The sequence below is a fragment of the Diabrotica undecimpunctata genome, unplaced genomic scaffold, assembly GCF_040954645.1.
Source record: "Diabrotica undecimpunctata isolate CICGRU unplaced genomic scaffold, icDiaUnde3 ctg00002458.1, whole genome shotgun sequence".
Classification (NCBI taxonomy): Eukaryota; Metazoa; Arthropoda; class Insecta; order Coleoptera; family Chrysomelidae; genus Diabrotica; species Diabrotica undecimpunctata.
The window spans coordinates 1-20,400 of NW_027313658.1; the positions used below are offsets into that span (position 1 = coordinate 1).

At 33.1% G+C, this 20,400-nt stretch overlaps 1 protein-coding gene across 1 annotated transcript; it reads left to right on the plus strand.

Moving 5' to 3' along the window:
* Positions 1-1,259: 1,259 nt before the first annotated feature.
* LOC140431990 (sodium/potassium/calcium exchanger 4-like) lies at positions 1,260-16,778 on the plus strand (the record flags this gene model as incomplete). Its single annotated transcript, XM_072519857.1, has 3 exons — positions 1,260-1,493; positions 8,659-8,846; positions 16,631-16,778. Coding segments are annotated over 3 exons (570 nt in total), but the record flags the coding sequence as incomplete, so codon positions are not given.
* Between the last annotated feature and the right edge of the window lie 3,622 nt (positions 16,779-20,400).

Consider the following 20,400-nt stretch of genomic DNA (forward strand, 5'->3'; position numbering starts at 1 on the left):
GCGCTATCTCAGAGTTTTGTTGATAAACGCTTTAATAACAACATTATGGTATCATTAGCATATCAGTAGTTACAATATTATTATTTCTCCGAGCCATTTTTTTAAAATAAGAATAATAATATACATATTCACTCGATACGTTTAATAGATTGAAAGATTAACACATTCTTGCTAAAATCGGGCTTTTAATTTTAAGTTCTTAGCAAGATGTTTAATCTTACATTGGCTGCATGGTTTACATATTAGTTGATATAAAAACTAGATGTGAAAAGTTTATTATAAAGAAAATACTGCTAAAACAAGACAAATTGTTTGTAAAAAATCTTATATACTCCAAAGAGAACACAGCAGTAATCAAAAGACATATATTATTAAATAATATGCCCAGATAACTGTGTAATTATTGATCTGAAGCTTTTTTTTGAGGCATAATAATACAGTTTACTATTTTTACTGAGAAGAAACCAGATCGTACTTGAAAATAAGTTTATTTTGACGTTTTAATTTCACTTCGGCAATTGTTCTCAAAATAAAGAAGAGAAAAGTCAAATAAACTTGATAAACTGCGTTAGGTATTCACGGCCATCGTCTAACTTGTTAAACTGTTTGTTCGGGCTATTAGGCCGTTGTCTTCTGAGATTAGTTCTCAACGTTTCGCCAACTCTAGGGGCCGTCAGTTTCAGGTTACAAGTCGAGAACTAATCTCAGAAAACAACAGCCTAACAGCCCAAACGAACAGTTTAATAAGTCAAATAAACTTATTTTAAAGTAAAAATGTGGTTTACTGCCAGTGAAAATAGTAGATTGTGTAAGTAAAAAGATATAACAACGTAGCAATTACGAAAAATAGTTAAGTGATTTTTGATTCATTATTAAATAATGTAACCAATCATTTATTATAAGAACCATCCTAGTAATAAAAAAATATTAAAAATATAGATATGACTGCACTTAAAGCAGTGGGTCAAGGGTTAAAGTTTGCCTCAATTTAAAAAGAAAATTTAGTTCGCTATCTTATAATATTATTTGTTACATAGAACAAATACTACCTATGCTTAGAACCTATGCTTTCTACAAATCGACTCTGAACCAAACTAAGACCGAGAGTAATTTCGAAAAGAGAAGGGAAAAATTTGGTAAATGAAAATGGGGTAAAGTCAAAAAGCTTGCCATAAGTCTAAAATACCAAATTTATTTCATAACAGTGTTAAAAATTGTCATAAAATAATATTTTATCATAATTACAATTTTATTATTTGTTTTAGACAATCCATCAAGACGACACCTTCTGCAGGTCAACAACGTGACCGATCATCCCGGTGAAAATTGCACTCCCCCTACAATTGACGAATTTCCCTCAGATGGCTTTACCAGGGAACAACGAAGACATGGCGCCATCGTTCTGCATATACTGCTGTCTTGTTATTTGTTTGTATTGCTGGCGACAGTATGCGACATCTATTTTGTACCCGCTGTCAAAAAATTCTGTAGTAGTAAGTATATTATTATTGAAATTATGTTTTTTACGGCCATTTCGTAAGCATAATATAAATATTTAGCATTTTATTTAAAAATAAGCTTTATGCGCAATTTATACGCAATAAATTGATATTAAAAATAGAATATGTTATGACAAGAACTTATAATTGGATTAACCCAGCTGAGGCATGTTTATTAAGACTTCAAGGTGAACTGTATATTTTTTTAGAATTGTTAAATAAAAGAGTACGATACATATCCCTCATCAAACACATATATAAGCATGCTACAGCTTGCTTGACTTATAGAGTATACTGGTGGTACCTTTTGTATTGAAAAAGGCGTTCGGATAGGAGAAAACATGTCTTCTAAATTATTAAAAACTGTGCTAAATTATACCTGTAAAACAATAGATTGGAACGAGACGAGGAGGGTATGGGCAAGAGCCCATACTGTTACAAGAGTCTTAAACTAAATTTTTCAAAAAAGTAATTTATGACCAATTTGCCCCACAGCAAAAATATCTCAGTTTAAGACAAAGTCATCGAACCAGTTGACTCCTACAAGTATTTGGGCTATAGACGAGAAAAAGTCAAGACAACCAATCGGTCGAGCTAAAGAGAAGAATAAACCTAACTGGGGTTGCGTTTTGAAAGATGAACGATATTTTTAGGACAAATATTAATTCAGTGCATTATGCCAGTGATAACGTATACCAGAAATCCTACAGTGAATAAACTACAAGTGTGTCTTTTGGGGTAATGTTAGACTCGAGGCTCACTTGGGAACCAACAAATAGAACAAATAACCAAGAGAGCGATAACTACATAATGGTAGCCAGACTCATCTGGTACGCAGTTGGAACTAAAAATGCAGAAGGTTTGGGCGCAGGAATACTCGGTAGTAATGGAAATATGTCGTATCTGTGCAATATATTTTAAAAAAGATTTTGACAAGTCCAACATAACAAAATCCTAGAAATATTGAAAATAGCTGGATTGAATGATAAAATAATTACAAATCTATTCTGGTGTTAAACGGCAAGAACAAAAGTTGAACAAGAACTGTTGGATAAAATAAATATAAAAAGAGAAGTGAGGAAAGGCTGTATACTATCGCCTTTACTTTGTACCTTGTATTTGGAAGAAATATTTAAAAAAGCCCTAATAAAGACAACAGAAGGTATTATTATTAATGGTGTAACCGTAAACAATATTAGATATGCCGACAATAACTTATTGCTGAATAATTTCGGAGAAACCCTTCAATATTCAAAGAAAAAATACAACAAAGTAGTAGATAGTAAGCAAACAAAACTATATACAGGAAGACGGTATAAACTCTTGTATCTCGGCAGTAATATCAATGTCATCTGGGATCTAACCGTAGAAATTAAAAGCCGCATAGAACTAGCCCAAGCCACTTTTGTAAAAACGAGGAACGTACTTTGCAGCCACGATCTTAATATTGACCTTCGGTTTCGAATGATATATTACTATATTTTTCCCGTGCTACTGTATAAAGTGAAAGTGTGGACCCTAAATGAGGCAATGCTTAAACGCTTGGAAGCCATTGATATGTGGTTATACAGACGACTACCACGAATAAGCTGGGTTGACAGAGTTAGAAATGGGGAGGTCCTTAGACGATTGAACCAAATAACATAACTGGCCAATATAATAAAGAGACGCAAGCTATATTATCTTACATTATAAGACATCCTAAGAATATGAACTTTTACATCATTTAGGGAAAGATCCAAGTTAAACGTGGTGCTCGTAGAAGAAGGTTAGAACAACATGGCTAAAAAATCTAAGATACAAATACTAAAAATCGACTACATCATTATTTAGAGCTGCTCTCGATATAATCACGATATCGAATATGGTAGTCAACATGATATCCAACGATCTATAACGGTCATCTAACTAAAAGGAGAAGGTAGAAATATTAACATTTCTGGTATATGGGAAATGAGTCAATACTCACAATCTTCAGCAGTTTTTATTTCTTTATGATGGTAAATTTTGGGCTGAGCTACTAATAAACAAGCTGAGAGCACCAAAGGGGCTTTTTCCCCAATTAGTAAAAAGAATTTTACCACTTTGCAGCCAGTAAAAATATAACTATGGGTTCTACCATACTTTTCCACGAAACATACACAGAAGCACCTGGATATTTTCTGAACAGGAAGTTGTGAACCAGATAGACCACGTGTTGATAGAAAAGCGATCAGCAACAAGCATTCTGGACGTAAAAAATAGACAAAGTTCATGCTGGGGTTTAGACCAGCTGCTAGTTAAGGTACACTTTAGATATAGAATCAGTCTACATGTCAAAGATAATCAACCAAGAAAGGAAATTCTAGATCTATGAAAACTAAAAAGACCTAAAACTCAAAAGAAGTTTAAATAAGAAATAAAGAGAAACATGACTGAATATGACAATAAGACAATAAAGACATATCATAAGAAGACCAGTGGAACCTAATGGGTAGAATCACATTACTTGCAGCAAAATTTTCTTCTTCTTTCTTATATGTAGGCTTTAAAGCATGTTTCTTCTTCAATATTAGCTTCCTAAATTGTTTAAATTATTGCATTATCTTTTTCTTGGCCTGCTAATACTTCTTCGTCCATTTGATGACTTATCTCGTGCTATTCGTACTGTCCTACCATCTGCCATTCTACTAATGTGTTTCAATATACTTTTCTGTTATTCTTTGAAGTATTTTTATTATTCCTAGTAGTCGTCTTATTTTAGATGTGTCAGGTATTCTCTCGGTCTGTAAGTTATTATAGGTCTACTGCTTTATAGATTCTTGTTTTTGTGTCTTGTCTTGGGTGTTTGTTCTTCCAGATTGTGCCATTAAGAGATTATGTCTCTTTACGTGCTTTTAAGCTTTGTTGTCCTACTTTTTCTTCAACATCTTCGTAACTAGTTATATCTATTCCCAGATATCTAAACCTTGTTTCCTGCTTTATTATTTTCCCATCAATTTCAATTTTATATCGTCGTGGGTATGTAGGTGCTGTCATACATTTGGTTTTTTCTGCTAATATTATCATATTATTGTATTTCTTGGTTGTTGTATTAAAGAGGTGTGTTAATCTTCGATTATTATATTAAAAAGAAGTAGGCTTAACCCATTAACGCCGAGAAAAAAAATTTTTTTGAATTTCCAATTTTTTTATTTGGACTTTCATAAAGAAAGGTGTAAAATTAACCTACGTTTGGAAAAAAAATAAATTTTTATTTCAAAATATACAAAAAACATGCTGTCACCATATGGGCCCTGTAGGCGTTCCAGGGTATACACAAAATATTATCTGAATTAAGTGTTTGTGTGAAATTTCATAAAACATTCTAAACATAAACCAACATCGCACTTGATACACATTGTACGCCCTTTGCTTATACGATTGAACCCGGCACATCTTCTTCTTTTTCCTTCTGGCACTACTACTATGTAATGGTTTAACCCATCAAATCTGATATCGTCTCCAACACGGCTGTTACTTCCAGCAGCTTTAGGCATTCGACCTGGACCTTTAGCTGTCGTTTTGTAATTTGCCAAATATGTCTAAAAATCACAGTAACATGTAAGACTACGTAAATATGTAGTAAATTATAACATTACCTGAGCAATACTTCGCCTAAACTCCAACTGGCTGATATTTCTGCCACTTTTGCGGTAGGGAATCCAAGCATTTTGTATAGATACATCAATAAGATATGTAAATATCGACCAGTACCACTTTTTGATCTTACACCAATACGATAACTGAAACAATGTATGTTATTATATTATTATAATCAATATACTTTACATACCAAGATACATTTACATCCATCAGATCGGTGCCTCCCATGTTTTTATTGTATTTGGAAATTACATCCGGACGTGGTATAGGTACGTTTCTTTTATCTTTCCTTGAAAATCTCTCCACAGATTTCACTGGAGTAACCCCAAAACACGTACTGGCCTCTGTTACCACATTATTGTCCATCCACCTCACATAAAGAATACCATGGAATACCATCAGTACTGAATTTGCTTTAGCGTCACTTTGTACCACAGATTACATACTGCTCATTTGCTAAATCTTCAGATGTGTCCTCCACTCTTGTACCATTTGAAAATACAACTTCAGCTGGAGCTAACAGTTGACGACTACTCAAATTTTCAACAGTTCCACCCTCATCTTCATCCCCTGAATCCTCATCGGTCAGATCCTGACAGTCAGGTGGCTGTATGTATATATCAGTGACTTCGTTATCAGATTAGTAGGCGATATCTAACGCTTCTTGAAGAGTTATTCCTCTGAAACTAAAATTATCGTATAAAATTATAGGTTAATACATATTGTCCGTAGTACGCCTACTGGTCCCATATGGTGACAGTGACGTTTACGAGGAAATTATGAAAAACTAGAACCATATATTTAGAAAAATCAACAAACAGTATTGCGAAAATACGTTTTTTAAATAAAATCGATCGCCTAGATATACAATAAAATAAATAAGATCCACATAATTTAACTTACCGTAACGGGATGTCCATATTTTCGTCGTCGAAAATAATCTGTCCAATAAAAAATAGCACAACTTCTCACTCGCGAGTACAACAAGCAACTGATCTTGTCAGGCGCATCCGATGAGCATTTTGAACGATTAGTTCTCAGTCAGTGGCTTTCAAATTAAATTTGTCAGTTAGTACACGCACATAAATAGAGGGCGGTTTTGTGTTCCCATATGGGACCCGTAGGCGTTAATGGGTTTTAACGAGTCTGACTCAGCTTTGTACTGGTATACTCTGTGTTTGTTTTTCATTTATCTTTGCCTGTAGTTGATTATAGAAGTAGATGTTTTCGATGGTTTTGTATAATATTGATTGGTATGTTTCTTTTATACAGTAGTGTAAGACGTCTTCGACTTGGATGCAGTCAAAAGCTTTTGTCAGGTCTATAAAACATAGATATGCTGGTTTATTGTACTCGATGGCCTTTTCTGTGATTTGTCTTACAGTACAAATCCGGCGCCCAGGCAGGATTTTCTGAATCTGAATCCTTGTTTTTCATTTGATAGGTTGTTAGTTTATTGGTTTTGTTGGTTAGGACTTTGTGGTAAGCTTAAGTGCGGTGTTAAGTAGATTTATACCTCTATTATTGTTGGGGTCTTCTTTATCTCCTTTCTTGAACATTGGTATCATTATGCTGTTTCTCCATGTGTCTGATATCTTGCAGTGCAATATTAGTTTTTGTATAAGTTTTGTCATCTCTAGGTTATCCTTTCTCCTCCATATTTTAGAAGCTCGTTGGTTATTCCGTCTGATTCTGGCGACTTTCTATTTTTAAGTGAATTTATGGCTATCTCTACTTTCTGAAAACTGATTTCTATTTTGTGTCTTAATTCAGGTACGTTATTGTGTTGATTATTATTTTATTTTCCTTTAAACAGTTCAGTCAGGTATCTCTCCCATTCGTTTGCTGGTATATTATTGTATTCCTTCAATTCTGTCATTTCTTTCCGTTGATTTCTTTTGAATCTTTAACTTTGTTTTTGTGTACCATAGAAGTCGCTTTTTATCATTCTTGGAAACTGTTCCCAGTTTTCATTTTTTGTTTTTCTTACCAATTGCTTTGTTTCATTTCGTATTCTTCTATAGGTGTCTCGGGATTCTAGAGTATTTTTTGATGTTCTGTACTTTTTGTAGGCCTCTCGTTTCTCTTTACATTTCTCTTTTATTTCTTTTGTGAACCATGGTGTATTGTTGTAAATAAAAAAAAAATTAAAAGAACAGTGGGGAGAATATTGTGGGGTCTGTCGACGTGATAGAATACCAGTGTTGCTGTATACATGAGACGTTATTGGAAGACTAGCAGCACTAAAATAAAACTAATTAGCTCATGTAGCAAGACAAGTTTATGATTGGTGGACGAAAATAATTGTGGAATGATGGATGGCATAAAAAGAGTAACTACAAATTAGATTCAGATGGCGCAAAAATAAAAACTTATAGAGAAATATAAATAGAAGATTCGGACCATTATAGAGAAAGACATAGAGAAAATATTGATAAAAATATGTTGCTCAATGAATGTTTACAAACTTGTCAATTTTCTAATGAATTTGTTATAAATTAAATGTATTGCATTTTTAACTATATTTTATTAACATGTTGTGACTTCTTTTAAAAAATGTCTGCAATTAGTAGCCTGCAAAAAATTGAATATTACTATAATAAACCGAAATTTACTACAACTCTTTATTAACTGATAAAATAGATAAAACTAGACTAGGTTTAATCGCTAATGATATTTTTTAAAAGTCAATGTTATCGTTACAACCAATATTATGTACATACATATTTACTAATTGGTAGGTTTTCTTATCTAATGATAACAATAATAAAAAATGACAATTTCAACATTAATTAACAAAAATACGATTGCTAAAATTCACTATAGTTTACTTCCTTATAGTCAGTGGTTCCCAAAATGTGGGTCACGTATCTGTAGGGATCGCGATAAAAGACAGAGGGGGTCGCGAAATGATTTCCAAAAAAAAAGAAACTTTTTTAAACCTATTCTTGGAAATAATTTTTCCGAAAAGCAAGTTTTTTCTTTTTCTTTGATGAAGTGTACAACTTTAACGACATTTTTTTATACAGCTTCTCGATGTAAAAAACAGTTTAGCATTTGGCATTACTTCTTCCAATTTAACATAAGATCATATCGCTAATAATAAAAAATATTAAATTTGTAAATCGGAAATAATTGACGAAAATGAGTTCAATATTTACTACTCGGTAGTTTTTGGGGTCACTGAATATGAATATCATGACGGCGATGGTTTGCAAGGTACCTGGTGCACCTGTCTTCCGACGTTTTATAAAAATTTGATACAAAATCAGTGCAAACTCGTTATTTGGGAGTTTTTGGGATCGCTGATCAGAAATATCATGACGGTGATGTCTCCAATGCTGCCGGTGCGTTGGACGAGCTTCCTCTCGTAAAGTTTTGTGGAAATTGGATACTTAATCAGTGCAATCTCGTTACTCGGGAGTATTTGGGGTTTCAAAACACCAATATTATATCGGAGATGATCTTTGAGGCACAAAAATTTAGTAGGTTTATTGTTTCATTGCCTTACCTATTAACCTTTAACATTTTTTAGATTTGAAGATGAAAGAAGATATTGCTGGAGCAACCATCATGGCGGTTGCCAACTCCAGTGCTGAACTATTTATTAATTGTGTTGGTACGTTTGTAACCGAAGGAGATTTGGGAATTGGTACAATTGTCGGATCAGCAGTATTTAACATATTAGCTATACCAGCGAGTTGCGGTCTTTTTGCAAATATGGTAAATATGTTAATTTTATATATTTATTATATTATTCTTCTTTTTGATATTAAAAAGTTTAAAGGTAGATAGAATTGTTAATAATTTTCAGTTTGGTCACATGTAATCTATTTTTTAGTTCAAAATAACCTAGGAAAAGGTAAAAACACGATAATGAAAATTTTTGAATGTAGTGTGTATGTATGTATGTATGTATGTGTGTGTAGGTGTGTGTGTGTGTATCTCTGTGTGTGTATGTTTCTTGTGTGTGCTTTACAAAGTAAGCAAACATCCTTAGAGATATTTTGCCTGCCTATATGTAGACGATCTTGCTATAGTTGTTCACGGCAAAACCTTCGTGGAGTAGAGACTAAGCTAGAAGCTGAAGTATGTCTCAATTCTATGACCAGAATATTCTAAAACCAAACCCAAGTAAAACAAACAATTGCTCTTTCACTTTTTAAATAAGGACAAGAAATGGCCTTGAAATATATATCCAGTCTAAAATATCTCGAGATGGTACTGAAAGAACACTTACATATAAACAGCATTGCAAATAAATATCAAGGCAAAAAAGTATCAAGTTACAGGAGCAAATACCTTAGAAAACTCGCATTAAGTGGATGGGGTGGAATCTCTACAGTTCTTAAAACAATCACAAAAACTCTATGCTACTCGTCAGGGGAATATGCTTGCCCAGTTTGGTAAAGATACGTCCATAAAAGACGGGTAGATGTAGCCTTTAACAAAATATGCCGAATAATTACCGTGTATATGAAACCTGCATCCCTTACGTGCCTCTAGAGAGACACTGTCTTCGCAACTTCACAACCATAGCAAAACGCAGCAAAATATATTAAAGTATTAGTCATTTAGAAATATGTCTGTATTAGTAATTTGTTAATTTCCATACATTCTAATAAAGATAGCTTAAGACCTTTATTTTGAATGTAAAGAATTTAAAATTCGTCATTGAAAGAATGATTATAGTCTAGAAGGTGAAGTGCTTACGTAGAATCTGTTTTTCTATTATTTAAAGCCCTTTTATGTTCTGCTATACGTTCGATAATAGTTATACCGGTTTGACCGATGTAAGTATTTGGATAGTCGCAACATTTAAGTTTGTATACACCACTGTGTAAGTGCTTTTTTCTTATTGTTCTTAATATATTTGCCTAAGTTATTGTTTGTTCTAAAAGCTGGAAATTTTTTTTATGTGCTTGGCTATTTTTGTTTATATCTTGCCTATATATTCTGTAAGCGAGTAGAAGGCACTGGATTCTTTCTTTGGTGGTGGAAATACTAATATAAGAGCTGTCTTCTGTAGTTTTTTATTTAATATTTTATTTATTGTTTGCTTGTTCGTTTTTCGACCATAAGCTCCAGTATAAATATACATTTAAAAACTCCAGGGGGGCACAAATCTATGATTGATTTTATAATCACTAATAGATAAATCTACCCAAAGCAGATTCTAGATATCCAAACTTTAAACTCAGCAGGGCGTGAACACAGTTAGTACTAGCAAAAATAAGAATGAAAATAACACCAAAACATTTTCAACATAAAATCACTGAGGAAAAATTTAAAGTAGAATCACTGTGGAACGATTCTTTAAGAGAAATGTACCTAAGGAGGCTAGTACAAAAAATACAGCTGAAACAGATAGACGACATCGAAGACATACATGTGAGCTGAAAGAAAATTTAAAACAACATTGAAGAAGCAGCAACAGAAGCTCTAGGAAAACGCAAACTATACAAAACAAAAAAAATAAAAACAATACACAATGGATCAGAAAAGAAATTAAAGAGAAATGTAAAGAGAAACAAGAGGTCTACACGAAGTACAAAACATCAAATACTCCAGAATCCCGAGGCAACTATAAAAGAATAATGTGATGTAATGAAACAAAGCAGTTGGTAAGAAGAACAAAAATGAACACTGGGAACAGTTTACAAAAAGGATGAAAAGAGACTTTTACGGTAGACACAAACTAATATGGAGATGATAAAACTTATACAAAAACTAATATTGCACAGCAAGATACCAGACGCATGGAGAAACAGCATAATGATACCAATGTTCAAGTAACGAAATAAAGAAGACCCCAACGATTATAAACTTATAAATCTACTGAACACCGCACTTAAGCTTACTACAAAAGTCATAACCAACAAAATAAATAAACTAACAACTTTATCAGATGAACAACAGGGACTCAGATCCAGAAGATCCTGAGTAGATGCCGTGTTTATACTAAGACAAATCACAGAAAGGCCATCGAGTAGAATAACCAGCATATCTATCTTTTATAGACCTGACACAGGCATTCGATCGCATCTAAGTCGAAGATGTCTTACACCTACTGTATAAAAGAAACATATCAATCAATATTATAGAAACCATGGAAAACATCTACTTACATAACCAAATACAGGCAACGATAAATGGAAAACTAACACAGTGTATACCAGTACAAAGCGGAGTCAGACAAGGTGACTCGTTAAGCCCACTTCCCTTTAATTTAATAATTGACGAAATAATCCAAGCAGTACGTAAGGTCATGGTTACAGAATGGGAAACAAAGAAATCCAAATATCATGTTATCCAAATATTATGTTATGTTATGCAGAGCTCCAAAGATTAACACACATCTTCAATATAACAGCCAAGAAATACAAAATGATAATATCAGCAGAAAAAACCAAATATATGACAACATCTAAATCTTCACTACGATGTAAAATCGAAATTGGTGGGAAAATAATAAAGCAGAAAGCCAGGTTTAGATATCTGGGAATAAATATAATTATTTACGGAGATGTTGAAGAATAAGTACTATAACAAAGCTAAAAGCAACAAAAAGCAAAACATACACGGTGGAGACAAGACCTGATATATCTAAAACAAGACAACTACTGGAAACAACAGAGATAAAAATACTCCGACGAATATTAGCGAAAAGTTTATTGAATAGGGAGAGAAGCAAAAACATAAGAAGAGCATACAATATAGAAAACATAAATAAATGGGTGACAAATCGGAAACAGGAATGGAACGAACACATTTGAAGAATAGCAGAGGATAGGATAGTACGAATAGCACGAGATAAGTCACCAAATGGACGAAGAAGTATTGGCAGACTAAGAAAAAAATGGTACGGTAATTTAAACAACTCATTAGGCTAATATTGAAGAAGAAGAAGAAGAAAGAGGCTGTAAAGCCTGCACGCGCTATCTCAGAGTAAGAAGTTTGCTTGCTGTGCCCATTGTTTACTGCTATTTGCTAAATGATATTTAATTCTATCTTGAAGTTGTTTTTTGACATGAAAATTTCTATTAATCTATGTAACATTATAAGGTAGGCTATGTAACATAAGGCTTCCAATTTATGTTATGTAGGATGGAATGATTAATTGTGTATAGTCGCTTCAGTATGGGTAGATTTATGAAATACGATGAAGTCATGTGTGTTTTTGTGTCGTATAATTTTTAAATCCAGAAAATTATGGATTGATTCTGTTCTGTTTCTATAACAAATTTAATATGACTATGCAGTGGATTAATATAGGATAAAAATTAGTCAAGTTGACTGTTAGTTCCTGTAAAACATAAAAGATCTAATAGCAATGGGCTTGGAGGATTACCCATTATAGGTCCTGTACTTTTATTTGTATATATTTAAGTATTAAATTCAAAGTAGTCCTGGTTTATGCAAATTTCAAAAAAATGTAACATTTTAGATGTAATGATTCTCTTCGCATGTCAACTTATTCAGTTAAAGACTATAAAATCTAAACTCATACCAAAGGTAGATCACTTAAAAAAGGCACTCTGCAGAACAGGCTGTAGTGATAATAATTTATAATAAATGTTGTGGAAGTGTTGAAAACAAAAGTTTTCAGTGTTTTATTGTTATATAAGATGAATTTCCATCAAGTAACGGTCGAATCCATCACTTATATAAAATTAAATGATTTATTTTTGGTACTTTCACCATAAACTCTTAATAAATATGTTAAATGATTTGCAGAATCGTTGTAACGATTATTTACATCATTATGTGCACGTTTTGAACAGCAATTAATCTATAAATATAATTTTTTATAGGCGGCTTGTTTTAAGTTGTTGTCAACTGTGTTATAAGTTGCCTATCTAGTTACTGCGTATTGAGTAAAATTTTTAATATTTTTACTTTTTAAATAATATTAATGAACAGTGACGAACTATTAAGTAAACTAATTATTAAACATGAAAAGTTTTAATATAATAAATAACTACAAACATTTCATCAAATTTTTTGTCTCGCGATTTTTCGACTAGTATTTTCTGATCTTTTCAGCCTTTAAAGGAGGTATCAAATAATATACTAATTACTAGAAAAACTGTTATACAATAGATTAAGTATAATAATACCAGGTTGTTTTAAAAAAACATAGCATAATAGGTACTGGTGTCACTTTAACCCTGCTGTCCTGTTCGGGTCTATTTGACCCAAAAAAAAATTTATTTCTTATTTTGCAAATTATTACGCGGCGTAACGTTTTGGTGTTTCGTGACTTTATTACCTATTATGAGGTCTTTCAATTGCATACGAGATAAAAAATCAACTTCCTGATTTTTGATAAAAATTAAATTGTTACCTTCAGGTCAATAAAGTAACTTCGGGTCAATAAAGTTCAGTAAATAGTACGTTCGGGTCAATATGACCCACGTATTTAAACCGTTAAAAATTACCTGTGTACGTATGTTTAGTTGGCAGTATTGTATATATGTTCTAACAGTTTGTCAGGCTGGTAGGACACTGATATGTCAAGCGCATTTATTTACATTTTACATTTTAAATTTCACTCCATGTTTGCATGTTGATAATTAATTACTATTTAAATGGAAATAAGACACAATTAAAGGTTAAAATACGTTTATTGAGGTTTCAATTTCCACTTCGGAAATCGTTCTCAAAATACAAACATTAGTATTTTAAGAACGATTTCCGAAGTGGAAATTGAAACGTCAATAAACGTATTTTAACCTTTAATTGTGGCTTATTCTCATTTAAATAGTAATTAATTTAAAATGCCACAAGAAAATAGCTTCAGAACAACATGTTGATAATGTCGCATCGAAGAACGCTAACCGAAGATGAGATTTGCGATCTTGCGAACGTGTCAGAGAGTGATGAGCGCATCAGAAATTCATTTGACGTACTCTTTTCTGACATAGTTGCAAACCAAATTGTAAATATGACCAACATGGAAGGACAGCGTTTTTTGAAACCAACTGGAAAGACTTGGATGAAATTGGTTTTTAAGCATACATTGGTCTTTTATTGTTAGCTGGAGTTTTTAAGTCCCATGGCGAATCACCTAAAAGTTTGTGGAATAAAGAAACGGGTCGTAGTGTATTTCGAGCCACAATGTCCCTGGAAGTATTTACAAAAATTTCGCAAGTAATACGTGTTGATAACAAGACTACTAGACAGGATAGGAGACGTACTGATAAACTTGCTGCATTACGTGAAATTTGGGAATAATGGGTAGAAAATTACCAAAATTTTTTAACCCTGATGAAAATGTTACCGTCGACGAGCAATTAGTTGCCTTTAGAGGCCGCTGTCCCTTCAATCAGTACATTCCAAGCAAACCAGCGAAATATGGCATAAAAATGTCTATCCAGGATCAATCTATACAGGAAAGGAAGCAGGTGCCGCGCCAGAACGGAATCAGGGAATGCGTGTGGTGTGCGACTTGTGTAGTGATTTGAAAGGCCACAATATTACTTGTGATAACTTTTTTACATCATAGAATTTAGGACAACTTCTTCTAAAAAGAAAAAATACAATGCTAGGGACTATAAGAAAAAATAAGCCAGAGCTTCCAGCACAAATTGCGAATAAATAAGTTCATAGTTCGTCTTTTTACTTCACGCAAGATACCACTGTTGTTAACTATATTCATAAAAAGAATAAAAATGTTATTCGTATGAGTACTTTGCATCATGATAAGGCTATTACTGACAGAAATGAAAAAAAGCCCCAAATTATTTTAGATTACAATTCCAGTAAGGGAGCAGTGGTTACTCTAGATCAGCTTATTGATACATATACATGTAAGAGGAAAACAAATCGCTGGCCTATGATTGTTTTTTATAATATGCTGGACATTTCTGCCTACAACGCGATCGTTTTATGGACATCAATAAATCCCCAATGGAACACCAACAAACTTACAAAACGGCGAATTTTTCTTGAGGAATTGGGAAAAACACTGATGAAACCACTTATCTTTTCCAGAAAAAATTTACCAAGAACTAAAGAGTCACAAGAACTGGTAAAAAGAACACGAACAGAAGCGAGCAGATAAGATGGAAATTCTAGTGAATCGTCTATGAACAATCCAACTCCGCCTGCTAAACGAGCACGCTGTAAATTTTGCTCTAAAAACGATAAGAAGACTAATATTTTATGTTGTGGATGTCACTGTCATCGAATGCGATAGTCTGTGGACTAGTACGCATTTCGATGCGCATCGCCTCGCCTCGAATTTTCCTATTGGTTTTTGACCTGGAAATCCCTATTTATCGCTCGAGCAGCGCATATAAATATTGGCGATTTTCAGGTCAGCCAGGTCAATCCCTCACGGGCTCTCCGAGAGCTTAGTACTCTCGGGGCTCTGCTCCTGTTCTATTTTCCATACTCTGTGGCTGAGAGTTATTTTCAACTTTAACTTGGTGTTTTCGACAATCCTTTGTCATGTAAGAAAATATCTTGTCTTTCTCAAGACAAGCCATCGGAAGACCACAACCTAATGTACCATTTTCGACGAGAAATTTGTTGTGTAAGAAATATCTTGCCTTTTTCAAGGCAAGACACCGAAGATATAAATATTTTCCAAGTCCATAACCCGAAAATGGACTTAAGTAGAGGAGCTCTCGACAGTATATTCGAAGTCCTCTACAGAGCACCCGGAGACAACAGAAGGTGGTTAGACCCTTATTTGTTCCCCCGAGGTGACATCACAAACATATTTGTAAAACCCATTCTTTTTATTACTGCCCCAGTTGTAAATTATAATTAAATTTTGTAGATATTTGTTCTTAGGCTTTTCTGGGAAAGAAAAAAAATGTCTTACATTTTTGTAAATAAGGTTTAATTAACATTAGCAACATAATAATTTTTTGTTAATAAAGTTTTGTTTAGCACCATTAGCTTATTTTATTTTGATTAAGGACCGTAAACCATAGTTGGGTCATATTGACCCGAACAGTACATTTGCATAGTTGATTCGAACGGAACAGCAGGGTTAAAACACGAAAATTTCTAGCATAATCTAAATAAGACTTGAAGCAATCAATGTGTACCATGTACCACATAAATAAAATAAAAGTGACCTTACATTCGACTGCGGAGAACTTAACCACTAAATACATAATGAAATTATGTCATTAAAGATAGGGGCCAAGATCTCTTGCTTTTATTTACTTTTTTAATATTCCACTAAAAATGGTCTTACATTAAGTAAATATTATTTATTAATTTTAAATATACAAAAAATACAAATTTATATTTATAAATTTTTAAAATTTAAAATTTATATATATATATATATATATATATATATATATATATATATATATATATATATATATATATATAAATATAAAAATATATAAATATAAAAATATATAAATATAAAAAAATATAAATAAATGTGATATAAAATGAATTTGAAAATGTTTTTTTTAAATTTTAATAATTTTCAAAAACAAGTAAAACATAAGTTACAAAGTTTCTTTTTAATTTAGGCAATGGATATTGAATGGTGGCCCATCACCCGTGATAGTACAATGTATTGTTTTGCAGTAGTTGCTTTAATTGTAGTTGTAGAAGATGGCACAATTCTACTTAGTGAAGCTATTGCTTTAGTCGTGTTATATTCTTTATATATTTTATGTAAGTATACTTTATTATTATAATAGCAAACATAATAACTAATATCATATCACTTATCCTCTGTCTTTATCCCTATGCCAGATCGGCTTCCCTAATTCTTCTTATTCTGGTTGACTGGCCTTACAACTCGAAGTAAGTCTTCACGACATCCACTATTATACCTCTCGATCTTCTACGATCTTGCGCTTCCATTTCCATTACATTTCTTTATGCGATTGTATTTTGGGTCATATCTATATTAAACCCCTTTACCTATATGCCCTGCTTAAGCGTCTCCTACCAGGTCTTTTTTGGTTTCCTTTTCCTAATTATTTCGGAAACTTGCAAGCCAACACTTTTTCGTATAGACAAGAAGATCCTTTTGCCGATTTGTTGTTAACAGGTTAAGCATCATGGCGGACACGGGTGTCCGATTTAAAAGTCGTCACCTGGGCCATGGCGGACACCGGTGTTCTCTTGACTTTAAATTTTTCATCATCCTTGCCCGGCCGCCAAGACACGATTTTATGCGGTTTTATCATAGAAATGTGTCCGCTATATCCCCGCAATATAGAATGTTTAGCCAGGTTCTGTGTAGCAATTCCGATTAGAAAAATCTGGTGTGAAAACCAACTTGAGGTCTTTCATTAAGAATAGAAATAAGAATACCTACACTTGATAAAAAAATGTATTAAACAAATAAGCTATAGGAATACATATCCATTATAGGTATGTACATAATATGTACATTTGTTTTAAAAAAATTAATCAGTTTTGTGAAATAAATTGAAACATCCCAGACAAAACCTAGGACCATTTTCGCACTGAGCACAGTACGTTATTACTTTCTTTACTTTATTTTTATCTATCAGTTCATCCTGTTTTCTCTTGTAACATCCATTGCAGTACCGTCTATTTTCCCGGGCCTTGCAGTCTAATTTTGTAAATACGGGAGCATTGAGGTTTACTTTTGCATGACGTGTACGTTCATAAAACTCTCCGCCATCAAATTTTAACAATTCTTCAATAACTGCATATCGAAAATCATTTATGGATATGTTAGTCAGTTCAGCCTCCTTGTATATGAAATGGCCATTAACAATTGAAGTACCTAATAAATCTTCTATAGCTATTTTTTTACCAACGGACAGTTTGTCGCAACGCCGTACTGTAACTCGATATCTGATCGGATAAATCAATGTAGCTTTTACCTGAATTGTAATCAATTACCGCTTTCGGTTTTTGAATACTATTTCCCCGACGTTGAAGTTGGACCATTTTAGCGTTATGGCAGGTGGATAAAACCAAAACTTTTTGTCAATGGGTGTTGTTATCCAAAAGTCTGTGCGCTAATTGAAGGCTCGTGTACCAGTTATCAGTTGCATAAATTCTACCAGACCCTAAAAGACCTCGCGACAATTATTCACTTAGGTTCCACGTATAACCGTTCTGAGTACATAATTTAAATATTTTAATGCCATATTTATAGCGCACTTTTGTGGATTATGCTGCTTGAAGAGTAAACGTTCCCGAAACGGTACCATGGTTTCATCGATTCAAAATGTTTTCCCTGGTGTAAATATTTTTTGATAGTTGCTTATGATTTGGTCTATAAGTGGTTGCACTTTATACAGTCGGTCTCCTTCTAGCACTTAGAGTTATCTGAGAATTGCCACATTTTCAAACGTAACTTAAATCGGTTACGGCTCATAAAATTAGGAGCAACATCCACTTCGTTGAATAATAATCCTGATCCTGATCCTGATGTAGCCCAGTAAACCTAGAAATTGTACAATTTCCTTTCGTCGCGTCATCGGACACCTCGATGAATATGGCTCGTTTTAAATGACACCGGTGGGCCAAGGCGGACACCGGTGTCCATACGTAGTTCGCGCCAGGCCAAAGCGGACACCGTTGACCGCTCTATTTTGTTTAAAAACTGTTAACAAAAAATGGTTCAAATAGTGGGGATTCGATTTGGTTGCGTATTAAATGTTAAAATTTTGTTTAATATTGCTTTGGCCCTGGGGAACAGTTTGGTGAAAAATCCTTGGTGCTTAACCTGTTAAACTTTGCCTTGGAATATGCGTTAAAAAAAGCACAGCCAGAGTTGACAAACGGCTTTGCTACCGAGGTATCAAAAATGTTTCTGTTGCTTTTGCTAATTACACAATATTTTTTCACATTTAATGTACTATATTATTATTCTTATCACTACAAAATTATCAATAAAAATTATACTATAATTTTTGCTGTTAATTTTGTGTGTTTTGTGTATTTTTGTGTTAAACCTGGATGTTTTTAAGTTAGTTTGTAATAATTTTTTATATGCAATAAGAACGTCATTTATTTTCCTTTCTGAAATTTGAAATGTTTATAGAACGGTTGCTTCACATTGTTCTTTTTTGTTTAAAGAAAATGCTCATAATATATTCAATGTTTATTCCATGTTACTTGTTTAATAAAAATAGAAATTTAAGGCAATTTGAAAAATATTAAATTTTTTTTCTCTTTTATTAATTTTCATTGGTTTTAACACTAGAAAGTCGGGCTTAGCATACCTACCTAGAAATCCCGAAGGGATCATTTTGGCCTCAAGTTCCTAAATCAATAAAAACCAAGTTTAGAATTAACTATTTATTTGGGAATAAACAAAAAATAAAAATAAACAGTTTTAAGAAATTATATAAACTCTTGACGATATAATTTGATTAAATTTTTTTAGTTTCATTTTAAACATTTGGAACACCATACAGTTTGCAGTTTTTGGCATTCTTCACACAGCTGAAGAATAAACTTACGACGACTAATTTTACTTCAAGTAACTTCTTTATAAATAATCCATGCATTTATTGCTCCTAAGTCAAGAATATTATAAAACACGTGCATTGGCCATCGTCTTGAAGCAACTTTTGTAGTATAAAGACGCGCCATTTGGTCCACTACATCAACCCCGTATTTTGTTTTATTATAAAAACTTACTGTTTAAGGAAGTTTTTTTCCATCGACAGCAACATCCACTGATTGATGTAATGAGCTCAACAAAAGCACATTTTTGTGACTCTTTCCTTGGTATGCAGTAAGTATTATCTTTTCGTCGCTCTGGAATATATGGGTAACATATAATTCTCCATTTTTACTCTTTACGCTTAGAGGAACTTCCTTTCTGTTGCGATTCAAAGTACCCACAAGACTTGTTGATTTTTTTTGCAATGCCTTTGCCAATTTTAACGATGTAAAGTAGTTATCTGTCGTAACATTTTTGCCCTTTCCCGTTGATTTTCCATTAACCGCAAAACAACATGTTCACCAACACTTGTATCTTTCTTGCGTAGATGATCAGTGCCAGTACAAGGGTAACCATTTACAATATATTTTGATTCCACGCATGTCAAAAGCCAAAATTTTATGCCAAACCTATCCGGCTTATTTGATATGTACTGTGTGAACGGGCACCTGGCTTTAGAAGGCAGTAGTTGTTCGTCCACAGTAAGGTTTATTCCCGGTTTGTAACATGCACCACTATTTTCTATAAATCCATTCCAAACCGCAGTGGCTAGAGCCAATTTGTCGTTTTTCAATCGTTCAGATCTCATTTGCTTTATGTCAAATCTGAGATATTTTATGACTCTGAGATAGCGCG